At 37.0% G+C, this 22,992-nt stretch overlaps 2 protein-coding genes across 5 annotated transcripts; one reads left to right on the top strand and one right to left on the bottom strand.

The window, feature by feature from the left end:
• Nucleotides 1–771: 771 nt before the first annotated feature.
• LOC112179082 (bromodomain-containing protein bet-1) lies at nucleotides 772–7,096 on the top strand. 4 transcript variants are annotated; one of them, XM_040511699.1, is made up of 9 exons: nucleotides 792–859; nucleotides 950–1,008; nucleotides 1,259–1,908; nucleotides 2,024–2,101; nucleotides 2,242–2,485; nucleotides 2,775–2,871; nucleotides 4,631–4,769; nucleotides 5,912–6,277; nucleotides 6,788–7,096. In XM_040511699.1, the coding sequence occupies exons 3-9, from the start codon at nucleotides 1,282–1,284 to the stop codon at nucleotides 6,980–6,982; spliced, it is 1,746 nt and encodes a 581-aa protein (XP_040367633.1). In that variant the 5' UTR covers nucleotides 792–859; nucleotides 950–1,008; nucleotides 1,259–1,281; the 3' UTR covers nucleotides 6,983–7,096. The 4 variants fall into 4 exon arrangements, with proteins under 4 accessions (XP_024173167.1, XP_040367633.1, XP_024173168.1 ...); XM_024317399.2 differs by lacking the exon at nucleotides 950–1,008 and having other exon boundaries at nucleotides 772–859; XM_024317400.2 differs by lacking the exon at nucleotides 792–859 and having other exon boundaries at nucleotides 866–1,008.
• An 8,711-nt stretch (nucleotides 7,097–15,807) lies between these two features.
• Nucleotides 15,808–20,502, bottom strand: LOC112180630 (leucine-rich repeat receptor-like serine/threonine-protein kinase BAM3). The gene is made up of 2 exons (XM_024319187.2): nucleotides 17,401–20,502; nucleotides 15,808–16,418 (listed from the first exon to the last, which is right to left on the bottom strand). The coding sequence occupies exons 1-2, from the start codon at nucleotides 20,003–20,005 to the stop codon at nucleotides 15,997–15,999; spliced, it is 3,027 nt and encodes a 1,008-aa protein (XP_024174955.1). The 5' UTR covers nucleotides 20,006–20,502; the 3' UTR covers nucleotides 15,808–15,996.
• Between the last annotated feature and the right edge of the window lie 2,490 nt (nucleotides 20,503–22,992).

Raw genomic sequence — 22,992 nt, 5'->3', positions numbered from 1 at the left:
TATTCATATGAAAACAACATCCAGCGGTTTATTTTAAAAAATTCCATTTCGTCCCCCATTTTGCTCATGGAGGGTAACCTCAATCATTTAAATGCAATGTATAAGTTATACAACTTTAGGAGGCAAATTGGTATAGACCAACATATTTGTAATTAAATTTGAAATTTTTATCTTATATCTACGCACATCCATTGATGAAATATTTAAAAATGTGATGTAAAAAAATTAGCACGTTTTGCGGTTGTCACGCCATCGGTTAACCAAGAAAACATACAAGTGAATATGGTTGACCAATCCGATCGGGTTCGAAACTATGGTGAAATTGACTAAATTTTTAACCACACGCATAATTTATTGTAATAATCACATCCAACGGTTCATTTTCTCATTTTCTTTGAATTGATAGAGGTTCTCTTTGGAGTGTATGATATATAAATATAGATTTATAAAAAAATTAGTGTCCATTCTCTTTGGAGTGTATGATATAAAAATTAGATTTACATAAATTAATTGGGTTCAAAAGTTCAATCTAATACCCATTCTCTAAAATAACATATTTCTTATTTCTTTTTATGTAAATATGTAATATAGAAAAATAATAAAAATAAAATATAAATTTTAGGGCCGGGCAGGGCCGGGCCGTAGGATAAGGCCGGGTTTCATTTGCATGACCCTTACCCTACCCTATTTGAGAAAGGATCGGGCCGGTCCGCCCTAATGGAAGGGCCGGGCCGGGCGGGCTTAGGTCCCAAGGGTCATATGATGAGGCCTAATACAAGGGAAACATATTAACCCAAAAGAACGAGAAAAACAAAAAGAGGAAAAAGTGAAGGATATCATCGTGTTCAAAAATTCAGAGGTACTGTATTCGGCGATCCTCTCTGCTTCTTCTTTTCAATGTAATTGACTGTGATTTCGATTTTTGACGGAGCGCTCGGTTCTCGTCCAGCAAGGTTTAATTTAGGGTTTTCAACTCTTGTTTCGTTCGCCTGTTTCCAAGACAATTTGGTTCGTTCTCTTGTTTTTAGAGCAGACTCTGTATATGTTTTGACTCAAAAGTAGGGAGTATCCCTGCTTACATTATTGAAATTCTCTTTTAGTAAAATTATACAATATTTGTGTTAGTATTGGAGACCTGCAACTGTTATTGTGCGCCATCAATGAGTTATTAGTTGTTGCTCAAAAACTGAATCTGTAATCTCTTCTTTTTCAAAATTGCATGCTGTAATCTTTGTTTTAAGGAATTGAGCTTATGCAGCGTGGAAGAAGAGCAGGTCAGACATGAAGCGGAAGCGTGGGCACAAGAACAAGAAAGGAAAGCCTAAAGGTCCTTCTGTGCCGGTTGTTGTTGTAAATTTGGAGGAGAACGAAAATTTGGATGAGTCTGGCGGCGGCGGTGGCGATAACGATGATAATATAGATGATTCTGGAATGGAGGTTGATACCCCTTCGTCAACCGGGACGGATCAGCAGCAGCAACAACAGCACCAGCATTACAATGTTGCCAATATTAATCCCGATGGTTCGATTGGTAGGGGGGGTGGGAAATCAGTGGGGAGAGTTAAAGTGAAGCTTGTGACTCCCAAAACAAAGGAATCTCAGCTCACTTCTTCTGAGGCATACACACTAAGTGATACAGATAAGAGTAGTCAACAAATGGGTTTGGAAAGACAAGGTGTGCTGTCTGAGAAAATGGAGGATAGTGCAAATTCATTGTCTAAAATGAAATCTGGCAATGTTTCAAAGAAAGCTGGGAGTATAAAGATTAAACCATCCAAGTCACTGGGGTCAAGTATTAGCCATAGTGATCCTGTACCCGCACGGAGTGAGAGTCCGCATGAAAAAGAACTGCACAGGCCTCATCTGGAATCTCGATACAATAAGCAAGAGTTAGATACTTCACTCACGGTATGCTGATAAATCTTTTGTTTTGAAGTTTTTAACTTGTTGTCATGGGATTCTTTTTATATCATGTTTAATTTGCATAATAGCACTTATATTGTCTTTATTATCCAACTCATAGGTTATAAAGAAGGTAATGAAAATGGATGCTGCTGAACCTTTTAATGTCCCTGTCAATCCTGAAGCTTTAGGAATACCTGTAAGTATGGAACTAACACCTGCATGCTCCAAAACTAATATGATTCTGCTCAGACACGTGTATTGTTGTTGAATATTCCTATTAATTGAATTGATTTTACTTTTTGGGGGTGGCGTGGGCTGGGTTTTGTCTTCAACCAGGATTATTTTGATGTGATAGATACACCAATGGACTTGGGAACAATTTGCAGCAACCTTGAACTGGGTATTAAATATAGAAATTCTGAGGACGTATACAAAGATGTTCAGTATATTTGGGACAACTGTTATAAGTATAACAATAAGGGCGACTACATTTTGGATCTTATGAGGCGGGTGAAGAAGAATTTTGCAAAGTATTGGACAGCAGCTGGGTTATATAGTGGACAGTCGACGGGAACTAGTGGTGAGGGTCTCCTAAATTTTACTTTTTTTCACCATTTGTTACATGTTCATTTTCTGGCTCTGACCAATTTATATATAGTTAGTTTTTCTTTTCTGCTTCTGTTGCATAAAATATATGCTGCTTAGACCATGTCACAAAATGGTTATATCAGGTTAGTATCTGGACTTGAGTGCTTATAAAGATTGTTCAGCACTTCTTTATGGCTTATCGTGCTCTTCTGTTTATTGTTACAGACTTAAGAAATGCTATTACACAGCGGTCTAAGCATTGTTAGTCTTTCTCATTTTAGGTGTTGAAAGCAGTCAAGAGAATATCTCACCATCTGATCAAGGGAAAGTACATATGAAAGGTGGCCAAATAAAACAGAAGACACGAAAGGGTCATGGGTATGTTTCTGCATCTCGGTTTGCCTTTTTTTGTAACTCGCAACTTTCAAACCTATGATCTGGAACTTGTTTGAGTTTATTACTTTCCATACACCTTTCTTTTTGTTTTTTGTGTTTTTGCATTTTGTTTAAGTTAAAATTCAAGTGGGGAAGTCTGGATCTGGATTTATATAATAGAAACATAAATCAGGAGAAGAGAGGTGTTGGATCTGGATTTTATATAATAGAAACAAGCCATAATGAATGGCTTTTGTGCAGCAACCAAGCACCATTCTGGTGTTGGAGGAAGTCTGTTCTCAGACCTCGTTAACTAGTATAGTTAAAATCATAGTGTAATACCCTTCTTGTCTGATATATGGGTAGGTTTGAAGCCCTTCATCAGCTCATAATAGCTTCTTTGCCCTTGTTAAGTTGAAGCCTTGGAGTACCTTTCTATTGTGGAACAACATTTTTTGTTTATTTCCTGTTAATGCCAACATACCCTTCCTTAAACACTGTCTGGTTTACGTTATTTTCAATTTTGTTTTGGTTGTCAAGCAATGTTCTACTTGTGAATGGTTGAATCAACTTAGCTGGAATTACAGTAGCTAGGAGCTTATGTATATAATCATTATTTGACATCATTGTCAAATTTAAAAATAAAAAATAAAATAAAAAATACCATGAGCCCATGACACTTTCATCAATTTCCCTTTGTTTTCTGGCGGAGAGAATTATGGGGTTTGGAAAGGAATGAGATTGTTTACAGCGATAACATGTTCAATACAAGTGTCAGGCAAAGTAGATCAAAACTGTTATAGTTGATTTTCTTCTGCCATCAATGTGTATGTAGGCAACTAAGTAATGTACTCATGCTTGTTATACTATAGTTTTTCCCCTTGCAATCAACACAACCAGAAATAAATTGCTGTTAATGTTTCATATCAAAATGACAAACATGAATGATCATTTCTTTCTGCCTAGAATTTTTGGAAGCTGTATGTTTGAACTTGTAGTTTTTCTATTTAGAATATTTTTTGTCTCATCAGTAGCATTTACGACAACACAAGGGGACTGTTGTGTAGGATTATGGTGGATTAGAATGATAGTTATGTTAATATATGGAATAGTTTAAGAAAAGAAATGAAGTTTATGGCTTTGAAAAAACAGTAGAGAAAGAGAATGAAGGGACAAGAGAGACTTACAAGGCTGGGCAGGAGATATCATAGCACCAAGCCTTCAACAACACTCATTTTCATTCATTGCAATCTGATTTTCTGTACAAGAGATAGCATATATTAACGTTGTTCTGTACAAGACACCATAAAAAAAATATGCATAAACAAAGAACAGAGAAACAGATTGGAATGAATGAAATAGCTATTTCTTAATTTTCATTCATTCCTTCTAATTAAAGCATCATATAAGACTCCCTAAACAAGACACCACCCATAGATGACTAAATACATAGTATTTCGACTAGGACTCAAATAAACTCTTGATACCGCTAGACACAGTTATAGTATAACTTAATATTAATTTAGAACGATTCTTGATTTATTCTGTTTACGTATCTTTCATTGCTTGACTCCTATACATAGGACATTTATTTTTGCAACAAAAAGGCTTTAGTTATAATGTCGTGTGAGCTTATTTGGCTCCCAAATCAGGTACTTCTTCTCCTATGGAAGCTGTAGGCTGTAGCTACTGTATCATTTTCTCTCACTGTTTAGTGTTCAAAAGATCTTTTCTTATGTTCTTATGCTCCTTCCATTTGCAGAAGGCGTCACAAATCCGACTGCTTATGTGCTATTTGTGTTCTAAAACGCCGTAGAAGGGAGCGTGAGGAGAATGCTCATATTGTTAAAAGCCCACTTGGAGCTAGTGATAATAATCTTTCCCAGGAGTTCAGGCAAGAGGTAAATTGAAGGTTTAGCCACCGGTTGAAATGACTGATTGAATTTCAATTTGAATACCTGCTATGAGATTTGCTATGAAAATATTGACGTAAGCCAATAGATCCCTATTAATTCATTGCAAGCTCCTTTTATCACATTTGCCGATCAGAGTTGTGTTTGGTTTACTGTTATCTTGACGGATATTATGTGCTCTTTGTGGTTGTTTTCACATTCCTACAATATAGGCATTTCAAATAGAATTATGCTCTTTGTAGAAGAAATGAATTTAGAATAGGCTGTCTTAACAGTACTTTTTGCACGAGAAACTGGTTTTTTTTGTTCATGAGAATAGTAGCACAACCAGTTGAGCTGATATTGTTTGGATTACCTCATTCTGTACACACAAAAAAAAAAAAAAAAGTTTATGAGTAAACAAAGAACAGAGGAATAACTATTGACAAAGTTGTATGGTACTTTTTGTGAGATTTATTTATTTATTTATTTTTATTTTTGGGGAAAAAGAATGGATTGGGTCCTCTTCTTATTCAGTTGCCTAAGGTAATTTATTTAGATGAGTTCTCTTGCTCTCTTTTGATAAAGAGTATTATTGTAGCCACAATAACTAAGGTGTGGTAATTTTGGTACTCTTTTTGTAAGTTTTACTTTACTCAATAGTTATAACTCACCTCTTTCCTCTCTCAGTCCGTCTTTGCCTATTTGGTAAAGTACTCTGTCTAGTGAAGATTTTAGCTTAGATTATTTATTGGAGAGTAAGTTCCTGTCATCTATTTAACAGAAACAAAGTAAAAATTCTTATTTTGAGCTCATGTGTTAAGTGACACCTGCAAGTGTATGACTTTCTTCCCAGTTGTTCTATTTCCTTGAGTCTGGGATCGCGCCATTTCTGTGGGCTGGTTCCACCCTTTACATTAGTTCTTTGGCTACTTGATAGCTGGAAGCTTTCCACTCCATGACCCAAAAAAAAACAAACAAACAAACAAAGATTAAAGTTGGTGATGATACATAGAAACAGACTTCCTAGAACATTGATGTTATACTTGTGGAAAAACATGTGCCACTGTAATTAAATTTTTTTATTGTTGGTGTTATTATCATACTTCTGAATATTCTCGGGATAATAAAATCTCTTTCCTCTCTTAAAGGAATCTTCACATGCGGAGAGTCCTTCTGGTGAAAATTCATCTTCGGATATGGATGGATCATTGGACCCGAATGCAGATGCTACGGTGGAAGAAACAGAAGAGGTGAAAATGGGGGTATCCAAGCAGCAGTTTGATTGCCCATCAAGGGAGAAGCAGGAGGAGGAGGAGGATGACGATGAAGAGGATGAGGAGGAAGAGAGTGAGATGGAGATGAAAGATGAAGGTAATGGTGAGGGACTACAGCAGCTTGACAAATCAAGAGAGGAGCCTAATGAACAATTGCAACCAATGATAACTGAAAAGCTTGATGCTGCGATGCAAACTGATAAGCATGAAGGAGCAATTGAAGCAGATAATAAAGAGAAGGTACACTATTTTCTCTTTTTTGGAATCAACTATTTATTTAGCTATAGTAATGTCATATGTTGTGTCATCGTATCAGGAAAAAAAATGATTTATAAAGCTAATGAGAGGAAACAGAAAATGAGAAAATAAAACTTTAAATTATCATCCTTACATAACACTAACTAGCACCAAGTTTGTGGAGAACTTCAACCCTACCCCATCTTCATCTTATAGTTAAAATCGTTAGAAAGCCAATGATCTTTTCATTGAGGAGAGGAGAGTTGATATAACAGGGGTTTGAGGTTTTTGACCTTTTTGTTGAACATTCAAATGAGCACAAAAAATGCAACCAGTTAACAGAATTGAGCTCAGAGTGGATCCACACCTTTTCCTTTATTGCTTTAACAATCTAATCGCCTGGGTGGTTTAGGAAGCTCCTACCTCAAAAGGTGCACGTTATTCATATTAGATTTTATGAGTTTTTTTTATTTTTTATCTGGAAATTTATTCAGCAAGGTAATTTTGTTGCAGGAAGCGCAAGAAATACATAAGAAAGTAAAGGCATCTGAAAACTTGCAATTTGAAAATCCCATGCTTGTGGATCTATGCGGGATTCTCTTCCCCAAGAATAGCAAGTCTATCTGGAGTGGACCTCATTCACTTGTTCAGCATCGCACTTCTCATACTAGCTCAATTCATGCAGTTATTAACATGCTTATGAAGTAGGTGATATTTTAAGAGATCTTCTGTAATTTTAATTATATTTGGAATGAGAGATTTATTATATTTTATGTTCTGTATGTTGATTGAGCCACAAATCCTACTTTTCTTTAAATTTAATTTTTACAGAATGACTCTGCCCACCTACAAAACAATTTTTGAGAGAATGTAAGGGAAAATGAATCTAACTGCTGAGATAAAAAGCACAGAAAAATGAAGTTGTTATAATCTCAGAAATTCAACTTACTACATGTCGTTGATACAGTCCTTCAAGAAACAGTTTCTTGGGCTGTGCTTCTTTGTCTCGGTTTTAGCTAATTTTCATGTAGAAAACTATCCCACTGCAGAATCCCAATCAAGACACTCATCACCAAAGACCTACTTGCCAGAACACCCACGTGCAATTTGGTGATGGCTTCGGGTAGGTACTTCTTGCTTGACTTCAATGATACTTCGAGCAAGTGTTAAATTAGATTTTCTTTTCTTCTTTCGCAAGTTTTAAAATAGAATAGAATTTGAATTCCGAAAATATTTGTGGGAAAGATATTCATTTCCATATACAAGTCATCAGCCTTTGTGCACTTGCAAAATTTCAAAAAAAAAAAAAAAGTTATGTTTTAAAGTAGAGAGAAGATGGAGAGAAAATAGTTGGGAGGAAATAGAAGTGTTCTCATTCAGTCTCATTAGCCTCCTTTATATAGAGGTAAGATTTACATCAAAGTACATAACTAATAAGTATTTACGTGGACAACCATATAGATAATAATATTTACAACACTCCTTGGATGTCCACCAATGAATGATGGTATTGGACGCGCTTATTGTTGTCTCGTTAAAAACCTTGTCAGGTAACAAAAACCCAGTGGGACAAAAATAACCCTGGTCGAAGGACAAAAAGAGCACAACGCGCATATGTCCTAGGTAGTAGGATGCTCCCCCTGATGAGAATCTCCCCCTGATTATTGCAAGCCTCATTTATATATGCGATAGCCTACATGCACCATGTATGGTAGTTTGATGTGTCTATCACTGAAATGAGACCATGTGTGCTTTGCATATAGGGGCTCATCACAAATTTTCATACCTACAAAGTTAAAGCAATACCAACAAAGCTAGACGATTTTCAATAAGTCTTACCTCATATAATAAGGTTAGAAACAATCTCATATGCTAAATTCATACACTAAGTAATAGCTAAACAATATAAAGAAATTGACACATTTAACTTTGTATAGCTTAAAACATTGAAAATCATTATGGCATACCTAGCCATACACATCAATATCTTTGTGTATTGATACGTTTCATATACGCTCTTCAAGAGCTCTAAGTAATTCATAACCTCGCGAAAGTTAAAACATGTTGCAACACTAAAATCACAATTTGAATTTGATTTCTTAGTCTTGTCATAGTACTCATCGAGGCAATTTGGGTCGCGTTTACTATAACGGAATGAGTACATTCACTAGCTTAAGACTCTTTGATTCCATGAGTGAGCTTCAGGCTCTTTCAACCTTTCTTGCACTTACATTTGAATCATTCATGTATTTGAATCCCTTGAGGATTTAATAAGCAATTCGCTTATAATGACACTTTATTTTTGAGATTTTGCTTTTAGCAATGTGTCTTTAAGATCTTCATAATATACTATGACAACGTGCCATAAATCTCTCGTCAATATAACAGCTATATGTAACACTGTACTTATAGAAAATTGTTATTCGTATAAGGGAAGGTATTCATAATCTCATGTCTATTTATAAATAGACATTGTGCCATTGTGATTTATCTTCACTTCAATAAATACCCTTTTGTACCTTGTAGGGTTAAAGGTCTAAGCAAGAATTCCATCACGTTTCAAATATTCAATTTCATTGGAATTGCCTCTTTCCAATTTGGCCAATAATATACCTTGTCGACATTCATGGTGAAACGTGGTATAGCGTCCATACAATCCTTAAAGATTTTTAGTAGCTACCAAATGTAAATGATCATCGATGATCAACAATCATAGATCCCACACATTCTTATATGCATGCATTAGCTGTAATAAGCTTATTGATACTGGGTACTTCTGGGGCATACATTGTCACTTCTTGAACAATCATCTCTCATAGATGAGTCATGTAATGAATGTGGATCTTTTTACTTATAATCTCGTGTATGAGCATTATAGGGCTTGTATAATCTTCCCTGTTTTGGGAGCTTAAAACTTTAGACCTGGTGGATATAATCCACACAAATTCACGTCGCTATTCAAATGACATTAATCTTTCCTCCCCCTAACGGCGGGAAGACTGTCTTATTTTGACCATGCTAAAAAAATGCGTTCAAAAATCTATCGCTTTCTTTGGAGTGAAGATGTTCATTGGGTGGTGGCGAACCCAAACCAAGTTTCAGGTCAAAAATATTTTGTCCATTAGCATCAACCATCTTGATTTATTATTATATCACTAAGACATCATTTCCTAATGGCGTACTTACACCCTTTGTATGTGTAGCCGTATTAGGAACTGTGATTGTCACGCCCTTGATTTTACACACACGAAAATCGATATATATAATCCCATAATTATACATGCGTGAACGTTCAGTCATCAATACAAAATACCTGGAATCTTTTTCCCTTTAACTTGCACACATATTGATGCCTTGAACCCTCAAAGTTAATATACACTTGCTCCATAGAGTTATATATTACACAAGCTTACGAATTAAGTTGTCAACAACAAAATAAAACGTAAAGGCTCCTCAGAGTAACTATACAACGGAAGTCCTTATCAAAGGTAAAGTCACAAAGGTGGCTTCCTACCGTAAAGCTGCCAGCTCGTTGCCTCAACCTCGATTATCCTAACCTGCAGGATTAACCCCTACACCATTTGAATAGTGTATCGGGTTGTCACACAACAAACCCGGTAAGTTTTTGCAAGCCCGTATGAGTAACTCAAACCACACACAACTCACGCCAATCACGAGAATAACTCACACGTTTAAATCAATAAACAAAGCACGAGATAAACTCACACAAATCACGAGATAAACTTACACGTTTAAATCAATAAACAAAGCACGAGATAAACTCACTCAAATCACGTTTAAATCAATAAACAAAACATGAGAAAAACTCACACGTTTAAATCAATAAACAAAGCACGAGATAAACACACATGTTTAAATCAATAAACAAGCGCGAGATAAACTCACTCAAATCACGTTTAAATCAATAAACCAAGCACGAGATAAACTCACACGTTTAAATCAATAAACAAAGCACGAGATAAACTCACTCAAGTCACGTTTAAATCAATAAACAAAGCACAAGATAAACTCACACGTTTAAATCAATAAACAAGCGCGGCGGACAGACTAGAGCTCTAACTGATCGTATTCACTAACCCGGCCAAAAGCGTGAAGTCCCGATTTTCCCACCCATGATCCTCAACTCGTAAGTCTTTGGACCCGCGGTATAAATACCAAAACATTAAAGGAGTTACAATGGACCCAAAATGTTACACGAATCTAAAATGAAAGATTCCCCGTAATTGATCCCTATCAATTACTCCCAGTAAAAACCCATATTTAAATAAACCAACCGCGAACTAAAATGTTCCTCAAATACACAAATCTCAACTCTTTTCAAAACAAATCGAAATTAACATTTCCAAAATCATTTGTTTTCCAAAAGCCACAACCCAAACAATAAAAAGCATCATTTCATGCATATTGTTTCAAAGTCCACAAACCACCAAAACATATATATTTCACGTAAATATATATATACGTAGTCATCCGCTCAGGAATGCCTACTAATACCAACTATAGTTTGCAGTTAACTAAATAACTCTCAAAACGATAAAGGTAAGCCCGTTCATGAATGAACTTCGTGAGATTACTCACCTCAGAATCCCCTGCGTCTTCTATACAGAACCGAATTCACCTTTAGAAGCACCTAATCACCTAATGATCTCAAATTAGTAACGATTCACAAATGATTTAAGTCCGAAACCCTTGTTTTGAACTAAAATCCCCAAAGTGGAGCCAATCGAGGCGAAACCACATCCGAGACCTCCCAAAATCTCCGGAATACGTCCACGATCGATGTGACTAAACCACAAGTCGATCGGACGCTCAAATCCTCACGGATAGAATAAATCGATCGGTATGAAACTGTAAAAATCATAACAATTCCAAACGAACTCCAAAACTTGCATATCATATTATATATCGAAACGCTCGTATCAACGAGCAGAACATATATAATACCAAAAACAGTTCCTTAAGTGGCCGGAACACCGCCGGAACGCCTCCACAGACTGTGGCGCACCGCCGCCGGCCAAAACTCAATATTTCACAAAACTCCCAACATCAAAGTTCTTCATCTAAGCATGCTTGTGAACTTTCATAACTAGCTCGAAGTCAGAAAACAAGCTTAAGGGATCGAAAACTACCTCACAATCTGTAAACAGTAATCCCAACTGAGTTGAACCGATTTCCACGTAAACCGATCAAAACAAACACCATAGATCGACTCAGACGACCCCCACGAAGCCAAGGAAGGAAACTTGAAGCCGTGCCGTCGCCGGAGCTACGATTTCCGGTCGGGTCCGATTTCCACAACCTGTGCCGCCTTGCAGCGCCACCGCGAAGGAGAATCGCCGTAAGAGGCCACCACAGAGACGACCGGAGCAACGAGGCGAGTCGTTCTGGGCTGGTTTCACCGGAAGAGGTCGCCGGAGATGCAAGTTCCGACCGGGTCGGAATACCGGGTTCGGGTCGGGTCAGTCTGAAATCTTCGATACTGAAGGTATCGACTGAGAGAGAAGAGAGAGAAAAGAAACTTTCCGGAAATGGAAAGTGAAATAATGAAATTAATTTCTGATTTTCCTCTATTTATACTAAAACGAAAACTTCTTCCGCTAGCCATAACTTTCTTATACGAACTCCGATTTATGCATTCCACATATCCACGAACTCGTATCGACGCGCTCTACAACTTTCATGAAGGAAGTTTTTGGAGAATCCCAACGAATAAAAAGTCAACCTTTGCAACCCCCCCTAAAGTCATACTTTCCGAATAAAAATTCATCCGAAACACTTCCGCTCCATCCACGAGTTTCTGGGGCATCACAAAAATATTGTTTAATGACATTCTCTTCAGGAGAACCATGTCAATTGGATGGATACACTTGCATCCCACAAATCAAATGGAGTCTACATTGTTTGTATTAATATGGTTGGTCTCAAGGACTTTAACCAAAGCAGATGCCTTTGCATTTAGCATATAATTTTGTCACTATCTTTTATCAAATCACTAGCTTAGATATTTCCCAAAATCAAAATGAGACGGTGGATAAATATCTCACACCAATTCATATCGTGCTTCAGGAACAATCTTTCTCCCCCTCATGCCAGGAGGATTGTCTCATTAAAGTGACAACTTGCAAATATGCGGTAAATAAACAATTTACTTGTGAGTAAGATTAGCAGTCATCAAAACTTGTAAGTGATTCCATGCAACATGGCAGAAGAAAGATGACGTAACCGATTATGCCAAAATAGTGTATTTGGTTCAGTGAACTTCTAGTTCATGACATTATATATGTGCCTCAATTTACTGTAAAAATTTGACACAGTATATATCAGATATTAATCAGTCTTCTCCAACTATATAGGAGGCACTTAGTGAAACAATATTTCAAATTTGGTAACATGATATAGCTCATTTGGAGCCATAAATCAAGATCTACAACTCGTGATATGAATATTACCTTAGCTTGAGTAAACATCAATTGTGAAATATTGACAATTGGAATGGACCAAATTCATTTTGAACTGTTGGCTATAATGATATACTCAAAATTTCGAGTTAAAGACTACAATCCATAAGAACAAGTAACTTTATCATGTGGAGAACCTCAAGTTCTGTGTCACATATAAATGTGTAGTCATAAAGAGGAAGGGCTTCAGGCCCTCATATAATTGGAGATCCAAGAAACTTGAGATTTCAATTTTTTCAAGTTATAACAACCTCTTAAGGAACATCAGGTTCCTAGATAATCAGATTAAGAAACATTTAATTTCAATGGGAACCCAAGAGGTTACAATAAATCTGAGGAATAACACAATAGTGCTTTCAACTTTGCTTATTATAAACGAAAGATGTCAGGCATGTGAGATGAATCTCAATGTTCTTATTAGTCAATGCAATTAAATTTGACTAGTGTCATTTTGAAAATGGCTTGATAAACATCCACCATATAGTGTACCATAGGTGACACATGCCCAACATTTAATTTCCTCACATGTGTGGATGTTAGGGCAGTATTTACATTGTCTCTTGATTGCTCTCTTGCCATGATCCACTTCTAGTGGCATTTCATGGTATAGCCATGTCAATTGCTTTCTTACTATACAATGAGATCCATGAGAAGTAGAGGTCAGTAATATTGGAGACACAGAATGCAAAGAGACAATATATGTGCTCTTCTAGAGCCATTAGTTAAGGTCTTTAGGATCAGAGAAGTTTGTTGCGCATAAGCTTAATTGTACGAAATATCAATAATTTCAGCGAATCATGAACATCCATTTGGTCACATCCAAGCCTTGATTTTTACTCAATTATATATGACACTTCAGGGTCTTGAGCAATCTATATCCAAAACTTCTAGTTTGTTTATACTAGTTTTAGGAGGACCAGTTTATAATGAACTTTAGGTTCATTTCAAATTCATTTTGAGCTTCTAGCCAAAGAAAAAGATGTACTCAAAATGTCGAGTTTAACTTCATGATCATAACTTTTAAGTGAGAAACTTCAGGTGCTCATCTAGTCAGTATGATCATTGAGGAACTTCAGTTTCACATGTAATTAAGGATCTAGAAACTGCAGGTTCTAATCTCTGAATTCAAAGGGTATGCTCATACTCATTCGTCATAAACCAGTGGTTGAATATTTGTTTATGTATAAATTGGTGTCAATATAATTCCCTCAAAGTTTCAGGTTTGAGGTTCACCAAATTAAAGCTTTATGATAAATTTTCCATATCTCAACTCAAAACTTAAGGCTCGAGTCTGCACAATTAGAACTTCAGGTTCTAAGGTAGAGTGAACTTCTTGTACAGTTGCACAAAAAACTTATCATACGAGAATTCACTCGAAACTTCTGGTTCGAAGTGGATATAAAGTTAAATAAATTGTGGATGAATTATATGTGTAATCGAAGCTTCAGGTTCGAATATGTTTTCTATGAACTGCAAGTTCTAAGATTTCGTAATTTGAACTTCGGGTTCAAATAAATTTGGTGATTGAAACATCAGGCTCGAGGTGACTAAAGTGAATCTTCAAGTTCAGTTTTAACTAATTTATATTTTATACTCAAAGCTTAGGGTATGAGTTTTATTGTTAGAACTTCATATTCTACTATGAAATTTTGAACTTCTGGTTCAAAAATATTACATTCGAAATTCATATGTTCGAGGTATAGGACTGCTGGTTTGTATGAGTAAAAAAAATTAATTTAAAAGATAAGTACTATAATGAAAGTACATAACAAAATAGGAAAATTGCATGGAAGAAAAATAAATAAATAATGGAATATATTTTACAGTGGAAACTTCTTGTTCCATGAATGAAGAAAATACACAGAACTTCTGGTCTGATTAACTTCACAAATATGATAATCTTGTTTCTCTCCTCTAATTGCACAAGAACATAATCTCAAAATAAGGTAAGGAACTTCAAATTCACATTGTCGTGCGGAGGAGGGAACCCCAATACCCAAACATTTTGAGGAACTTCCGACCATCTTATAATTATTGGGGATCAAAAATATGTGAGTTCATATACTCGATTATATAACTCTGAGGATCTTTTGGCCCTCGTAGTTGTATAAATTTGAGAGACTTCATGTCGCAATCTCTAAGGAACTTCAGATCCTCTTGTAACTGGATCAAAAAACTTCAGGTCTCGATCAATTTTGATTACAAAATTCAGAATTATATATAAAAATTTGTTATTCTAACAATCATAGTAAATTGACAAGATTGAACAACACAAATTCGAACACAATGGAAATCATACCTGCATTCAATATTTAACTTGAAATATCTAGTAGCTTCAAGGAAATAGTTGCTACAGTACGTATAAGATCTAATGATCCATTACTGTGCATAAATAAAAGGGTATTCATGTGCAAGTCTAATTACATGTATTCTATTAATCATTCAGCATAAAACAAAAGACCATATGAGTATTAAAGAATGAACAGTGACTCATATGTAATGTGAAAGGATTATGCCTATATGAATATGGCACAGAATGATGGTATGATAAATATACATGGCATGGCATCTCGAAATCAAAGGGAGGGTTAGGTATGATTGATGTATATCTAAAACACGAGATCTATATCCTTTATAATCTAATGAACAACAACAGTAGATATATAAAAGGATTCGCAAATTATGTTGCTGTGAGAAAGGATCTCAATACAAGGAACTCATAGATCGTGAGAGATGGTCAGAAGCAATAAAGTTACACCATAAGACTCATAGATCATCATGTAGTTATAGGAAAATATAGCAAGCATGCTGATAATATGTTATAAAGTAGAGAGAAGATTGAGAGAAAATAGTTGGGAGGAAGTAGAAGTGTTCTCATTCAGTCTCATTAGCCTCATTTATTTAGAGGTAAAGTTTACATCAAAGTACATAACTAATGAGTATTTACGTGGACAGCTACATAGATAATAATATTTACAACAAATTAGATAAATAAGTTCAAGTGAGGGATATAATGATGAAAAATTTATCTAATTTCCGCATGATCGACATGGCTATATCAAAATGAAGCCACTTGTAGAACCATATATTAAAACTATAAGAAAAATAGATTACAAGTTAATATGTTTTTTTTTTTTCAATCAAATAAACAACTCATATACAACAATTAGTCTATGACCTCCCACCTATAAAAGAGGAAACTTACGCCACTGGACCAAATAGTACTGGGCAATATAGTTCTACTTAAACTAAAATATGTTGTTTAAATTTAGGAGGACATTTACCATCTTGTTGTTTGTTATTGAATTGTTGGGAAGTGATTAAAGAAGAGGAGGAGTCAGGAGAATGGGCGCGAGGAAATTCTGACAACATTTGAACAACTTCTCTCATTGTTGGCCTCTCAACACTGTTTTCTTGTACGCAAAGCATTGCAATGAAAAACAAGTGCATTGCTTCATCTTTGGGCACAGATATGGCCAGCCTTGGATCAACAATGTTTGCGGCGTCTTGTTTGCGACAATTGGTCACTTTTTTACACCATTGGACTATGTCGACGCCTTCGCCAAACTCACCGACCGGCCGACGCCCTGTTAGAAGCTCTAACAAGACAACACCGAAACTGTATACGTCGCTCTTCTCGTCCACCCTCAGTGTGTACGCATACTCTGCAGCCAAAAAAGTAACAAATATAAATTAATTAGTACGTAATGCTATTGGGGTCTATTAACACCAATGTTAGAATGCTAAACCATAAGCAAGTCCCAATGAAAGAGTAAACAAGAAAAGCGCAAGAGGAATGTAATTTTTGTTCTTCTCTTTTGATCAAGAAAGTGACCATTTCACAAGAAAAATCCAAGCGTCGAAATCAACGTTGATCGATTTCATAAGTATATATTAGAGTGAGGACGAGTATCTGTCAGGCTAGCTAAGCTTTCACGACACCCAATGCAGCAGCAGCTCTCTCACTCTCTGTGTAGTTAAGTGTGCCTGCCTGCGTGTCAGAAGATATTGACCTCTCAAATTCTTCTGATATGAGACGAAGTCGACGTACCACTATCATATTCATATCACTCGATCGTGCTGCTAGACAACAATTCGCGCAGTGCATGGCCCCCGTGGCACTGTTCATCTGTTTCTTTGGTTCCCCAAAAAATTCCAATCTACATTGGGTCGATGGGTCGGGTTTTGTTTTTGTTTTGGTCTCAAGGCCGGGTTTGTTTCTTCTACTAGCTAGCTAATTAACAAAATCGGATGAACTAAAAGAGAATCAATGTCATCAACCTCCTATAGTATATATGCTTCGTATATAATATGGAACGTACCCATCCATACTCCCTATTTTAAAATTAACAATATGCCTAAAATCAATTTACCCACCATCTCATGGGACCCAAACATCATTCTATTTAACAAAAACTAATATAAAAAAATGATTACTCCAGCAACAAAAAAAGAATGCGTCATTTTTTTTTTATAAATATTCTCTGGAAAACGAATCCGTCATGATTATTCGGCCATGCATATTCCTTATACTAATGATGAATCCCAAACGCATTAAGCAAATATGAAGAAGAAAAAGAAATGCTTATGCAATTCAAAGCAGTAATATTGACAATCAAAAAAATAAATATTTATTAAGTGACATACCAGGCGCAATGTAGCCATAAGAGCCTGCAATTGCTGACATGCACTGGGATGCTCCGCCGCCGTCGATCAAGAACTTGGCGAGCCCGAAATCCGCCACGTGTGCTTCGAAGCTGGAATTGAGCAAAATATTGTTGGATTTGACGTCTCGGTGAAGGATCAACGGGGAGCAGTCGTGGTGGAGATAGCACAACCCTTTGGCAGCTTCAATTGCAATTTTGTACCTCAAATTCCAACTCAAGAATAACCCGCCTTTTTTGTTGTTGACATGCAATGCCGCTCCCAAGCTTCCATTTCTCATGTACTCGTAAACAAGCAGATTGGTGTCCTTGTTTGAGCAAAATGCCAGCAATCTCACAATGTTTCTATGACGAATGTTGCCCAGTGTTTGGATTTCGGCTCTGAATCCGTGGTCGTCATGGGTGCTGTTCGGAGCTAGACCAAGCCCAAAACCAAGAAGCTTTTTCACTGCAATTTCAACCCCGTTTGGCATTTTCCCATGGTAAACAATTCCTGCTCCTCCTCTTCCAATCACATTTCCATCTTTCACGCATTCCAGCACGTCCGACATTGTGAATTCCACCTTCTGAAATGCTGTCATTTTCCATGATTCTGGGCCCTTTCTTGTGAACGATTTGGCCTTCATTATGGCTGCAGCAGCAAATACTAGGGAGCATATGAGCAAGCCTAATGCGAAGATTAGCTTGAAATCTGCCCGACGTTTTCCGGGTGTGTTTGTGATTGTGGTGAAATTGCAAGGATTGTTTAGGAGGGAACCGCAAAGATGGGGATTCCCAGCGAAAGAGGAAGCATTGAAGAAGGCAAACTGCCCGGATTCGGGTAGTTTACCCGACAAGTCATTGAAGGAAAAATCAGCAGTTGTGAGGCTCTTCATGGTTCCCAAGGATTTGGGTATGCTCTGGTTCAAGTGGTTTCTTGACATGTTGATGTAATTCAGTATATGAATGTTGGAGATTTCGGATGGGATTGAGCCAGAGAGGTTGTTCTGACTCATGTCAAGGTAAGTCAGATGGAAACAGTTTCCAATTTCCGGAGGAACTTCACCCGAGAGTGAATTCCGGCTAAGATCAAGGTTTAGTACTTGATGGAGTTGGCCTATAGATGGTGGGACTGGACCCGAGAGGTGATTTCCACTGAGTGAGAGGATTTGGAGGGAAGAGAAATTTGAAATCGAATATGGTATAGGACCGGATAAGAGATTGTTTGACAGATTAAGCTGGCCTAATAGGGCAGGCTGTGATGAACTGTTGGCATTCTCCGACAAGGTGCCGGAAAGATAATTATCTTGCAACTCTGCTAAATTGAGCAGAGGCAAGTAAATTAAGCCATTTGGAATGCTACCATTCAGGTAATTCTGCCCCAGTCTGACTCTAGTCAGACTAGAACAAGTCCCCAAGCCTAAAGGGATTGGTCCAAACAGAAAGTTTTTTAACAGAATTAGTATCCTTAGCTGATTGGATGAACACAAGTTTGGCGGGATTTTACCGGTGAGCTTATTTGAGGACAAATCGAGCAGCTGCAGCTTCCCATTTTGGCCGAGTTTCGGAGGAATTATGCCGGTGAAGTTGTTCATCCACAGCCCCAGGGTGTCCAAATCAGGCAAATCCGCGACGTAGTCTGGAATAGACCCGTGCAATCTGTTCATGAAGAGGTTAAAGAGCTTGAGCTGTTTGAGATTTGAAAACTCGGATGGAATTTCACCAGTAAGTGCATTGTTGGAGAGGTCGAAATACAGCAAGTTTGTCAAGTTGCCCAACTGCCTTGGAATTGAGCCTGAGAGCAGATTGATATGCAAATAAAGGGTGTCAAGGGACTTCAAATTCCCCAACTCATGAGGGATTTGTCCGTCCAATTCGCAACTTGAAAGATCCATGTGAACAAGATTCACCAATTTCCCAAACTGCTTCGGAATCCCACCTTCGAAAACATTGTAGTAGCCCAGGTAAAGTTGTCTCAGGTTGGTGAGATTGCCCAACGCACCTGGAATTTCACCGTTAAGATCATTGCCTGAAACTGACAAGTACTCCAAGCTGACTAGTTTGCCGTATAATGGTGGGACTTTCCCATAGAAGAAGTTGCCTCCGAGATCCAAGTACCTGAGCTTATTCAAGCTCAAAATCCCAAGTGGAAGTGGAGCAGTCAAGTTGTTATCATAGACATCAAAAACCTCCAAGTTGGCAATGCTGGAGTAGTTCCAGTCTAAGCCCCCACTGAACTGGTTGTCGGAGATGTTGAGGGATCGGAGGCTGCCCAAATTTGCAATCTCAATGCTTCCTGACAAGTTGTTTCCGGCTAGAGAGAGGTCGGAAAGCCGGTCAAGGCCTGAAATGATAGGCGAAACAGAACCAGCGAGACTGAAACCTGTCAAGTCCACTGCAACAACTCGTCCTCTAGAGCATCGAATTCCAACCCAGCTGGAACAAACTGATCTTGGAGACGAAGAATTCCAACTACTTAAAGCTGGTTCGGAGAATTTGAAGCCTTGCTTGAGTGCGATTAAGACATGAAAATCACTGACCAAAGAAGAAGCAAAACAGGGGGTTCCTAGAACAGAGAAAAGTGTCAACAAAATGAAAGGCACCACCATTTTCTTGGAGATGAATTAAGCTAGCTAATTTGAGTGAGTGTGGAAGTAGTATGAGAGAAGATAGATTGAAGGGTTTTAAGCACTTGGGTGGTAATAGTGCAAGGAAAAGTGAGAGGAATCTGAGAAACTTCAAGTGAGGAGTATGGGTGGGTTGCGGACGAGGAGAAGGAATCAAACATCTTTCTTCAATTAGTTCAAAGAAAGAAAGAGTCTTGAAATACAAGTCAGGAAGAAGAGCTAAGCCTCTGCTTTTTCTCTCTTTTTTTTCCTTTCTCACTCTTTTCTGTGAGAGAAGAGGAGACTGAAATTCTGCTAGCCAGGAGAACTGGTGTATGAGCTTGCTTTCTCTCTCTCTCTCTCCCCCCCAGTTGGCCTTCTTTAGAAAAGCAAAGGTGAGAAAAGCACAAAAAAAAAAGAAGAGAAGAAGGTTGCTGAAAATATTTTAAAAACTAAAGAAGAAGTATGAAGAAGATGAAGGAAAAGAAAATGAAAATCAACAAAGCCCTACGATAACAGAAATTTAAATTTTAGATTGTGGTAGGAAAAGTAAAGTTGATGATGCTCAGATGCTCTACCTCTTCCTTTAATCGTGTGACAAAAATGCCCTTTAGCTTTAATTAAAGGATGGGTGCTCTTTATTGCTTTGCTTTGCTTTGCTTTGAATGAGAGTGGCGATGGAGCTGCACTTTCAATCATTAAAAAATGGTTCCATTGTCTGGAAATCTAGCTCTTTGTTATTTATTTTTGGATAACGAATACCATCTTTTTTTTCTTTGAGAGAGAGAATACGACGATCGGCGTCGTTATTCAAAGCTTCTTGAAGGAATGCAGCTCTCTATCCCCTAGCCTCGATCAAGAATGTGCCATAAAGCCTGGTTCGTAACAACTAACAAGAAGGAATAGCACTACCCTTGTGCATCTATCTCCACAATGTATATATACATTTCCTTGTATAAAATTGATGAGACCAATATTTGCTATGTTTTCAACATTATTCTCTCTACATTTTACTTAATTATTTCCTTGACATTATCATTTCTGACTTAGTTTAGGCCCCGTTTGGGATTGCTTCGCTTTAAGGAAAATCAGCTTTTGTTCAAAATTTTAGATTTTATTTTGTTTGGTAAATAAATAAAAAGCAGCTTTAATTGAAAGTTATAAGTCACTGGCAGCAGATTTTAGAAGCAGTGTAGAGGTTGCTTTTAGAAGTTGTTGTGGATCAAAACACTCTGCAGTTATTTTATGTACTGACAACACTTTTAAAAATATTATTTACCAAACACGAAACTATTTTAATTCACAGTTAATTATTCTCACAACACAGCAGCAGCAGTTTTTTTTTTAAAGTCACATCAATCCCAAACTAACCCTTAGTGTTTTAGGTACTTTTGAGTCTAAAAAAGCAGGCAAGGAGGAAGATCATCTCAAACCCTGAGCTAAGGGGTGGATACAACCCAAAAAAATGAAGATTTCCATCTCCAATTGGGGGCTAAGCTAAACCAAAAATGCTATTTGAGGGGCTATAGGGCCAAAGGCTGGGCTAAAAGTGGCCCTTTGTATAGCCCTTGGACTATTTTTTCATGGAGCCCACATTGGTGGCCCAAATAAATGAAACGAATATGGCTGAACAAATCAATGGCTGAGATTGAAACAAATATGCAGCTGGATGATGTCAGCTAGCTGTTACAAAAAAGTATTTGTTGTTTTTTTTTTTTTTTTTCATTTTGAAAATAGAATGACAGTTTTAAAAATAATAATAAAGAAAAGACAAAATCCTATAAATACCTATATCACCTCATTTTCATATCTCACATTCTTTCATATTTCTGTACGACCTCCTCACTCCCATAGTTGACACTTGGTACTACAAAATATATCCAAAAAATTATTAAGATTTTTTTTAAATTAAATAAACAACTCAAATGCTACGTACATATAACTAGTCTTTCGTGAGTTCAACTCATAACCTCCTACTTACGAAAGGGAGACTATGCTACTAGACCAAATGGTACTGGGCAAAATTAATAAGATTTGATCAGAAAAATAATTATATAAGATTAGAAATAGTAGCATAAGTATAAAATACTATATATTAGAAAAATAATAAAATAACATGACATTTAAACTTATAGCCCTAAAGGTTGGAAATAGTAGAAATTGTAGCCCTTACTATTGGCATGAATAGTGATTATCAGGGGCTATTTTAGCGCCCCCCCCCCCCCCCCCCCACCACAAAAAAAAAAAAAAAAAAAACACTGGAGATGGCCTAAATAGCGCAAAAATGGATAAGAAATGGAGAAATGAAGTTTTCCCAATCCTACTAGGAGAAGGAATTTCAGTTGAAGTAGGAATCCTGAGTCAACTAGGAGTGAGCTCGTGGAAATGATGACAGAAATGTCAAATGACAGAATTCCAGTTGGACAAGGAAACTCATTCCTACCAGGAAAAGGAAACCTAACATGACTAGGAATCCCTATTACATAAGGAGAGCTCAAGAAGGTTCCAAAACATCTCGAAAATGAAGATTTCTAAGTAGACTAAGAAACCTGTTGGCATTAGGAGTCTTGATGATACTAGGATACCTGGGACGACTAGGAGATGCTGTGGCTTCAATATGACTCAAGAATGTGCAAGAATGTTCCAGAACACAAAGATGGCGTCACAAACATGAAGATGGGCTTTGAAACGTCTAAGTGGAGAAATCTAGCCCAAATATTGAAGTATGTGACTTCCATGTGACCTTCTAGAAGAGTCTTGGCATCTATATATATGCCAAGTGCATAATGAATTCGGTAAAGAAGATTACAATGAAGAATCAAGATTGTTCTCAACTTCTCACGGAATATTTTGATTGGTTGAATGATGTCATTGAAGTAGAAATTAATCAAGATTCTTGGCTTGGCCATGCACTATATATAGGGAGCATTATGAGACGTTTTCACCACCACAAAATTCAGAATCATAAACACAAACAAATCCCCTTCCTT

The sequence above is a fragment of the Rosa chinensis genome, chromosome 7 (genome assembly GCF_002994745.2).
Source record: "Rosa chinensis cultivar Old Blush chromosome 7, RchiOBHm-V2, whole genome shotgun sequence".
NCBI lineage: Eukaryota > Viridiplantae > Streptophyta > Magnoliopsida > Rosales > Rosaceae > Rosa > Rosa chinensis.
The sequence above is the reverse complement of the archived record's forward strand: the minus strand, read 5'-3'. Positions and strand labels throughout refer to the sequence as shown.

Coding starts and splice junctions, on each gene's coding strand:
- LOC112179082 (XM_024317399.2), top strand. CDS start 1,282: ATGAAGCGGAAGCGTGGGCACAAGAACAAGAAAGGAAAGCCTAAAGGT. Junction 2,102..2,241: donor CTGAAGCTTTAGGAATACCT/GTAAGTATGGAA, acceptor GTCTTCAACCAG/GATTATTTTGATGTGATAGA. Junction 2,872..4,630: donor AAGACACGAAAGGGTCATGG/GTATGTTTCTGC, acceptor TTCCATTTGCAG/AAGGCGTCACAAATCCGACT.
- LOC112180630 (XM_024319187.2), bottom strand. CDS start 20,005: ATGGTGGTGCCTTTCATTTTGTTGACACTTTTCTCTGTTCTAGGAACC. Junction 16,419..17,400: donor TTATGGCTACATTGCGCCTG/GTATGTCACTTA, acceptor TTTTGGCTGCAG/AGTATGCGTACACACTGAGG.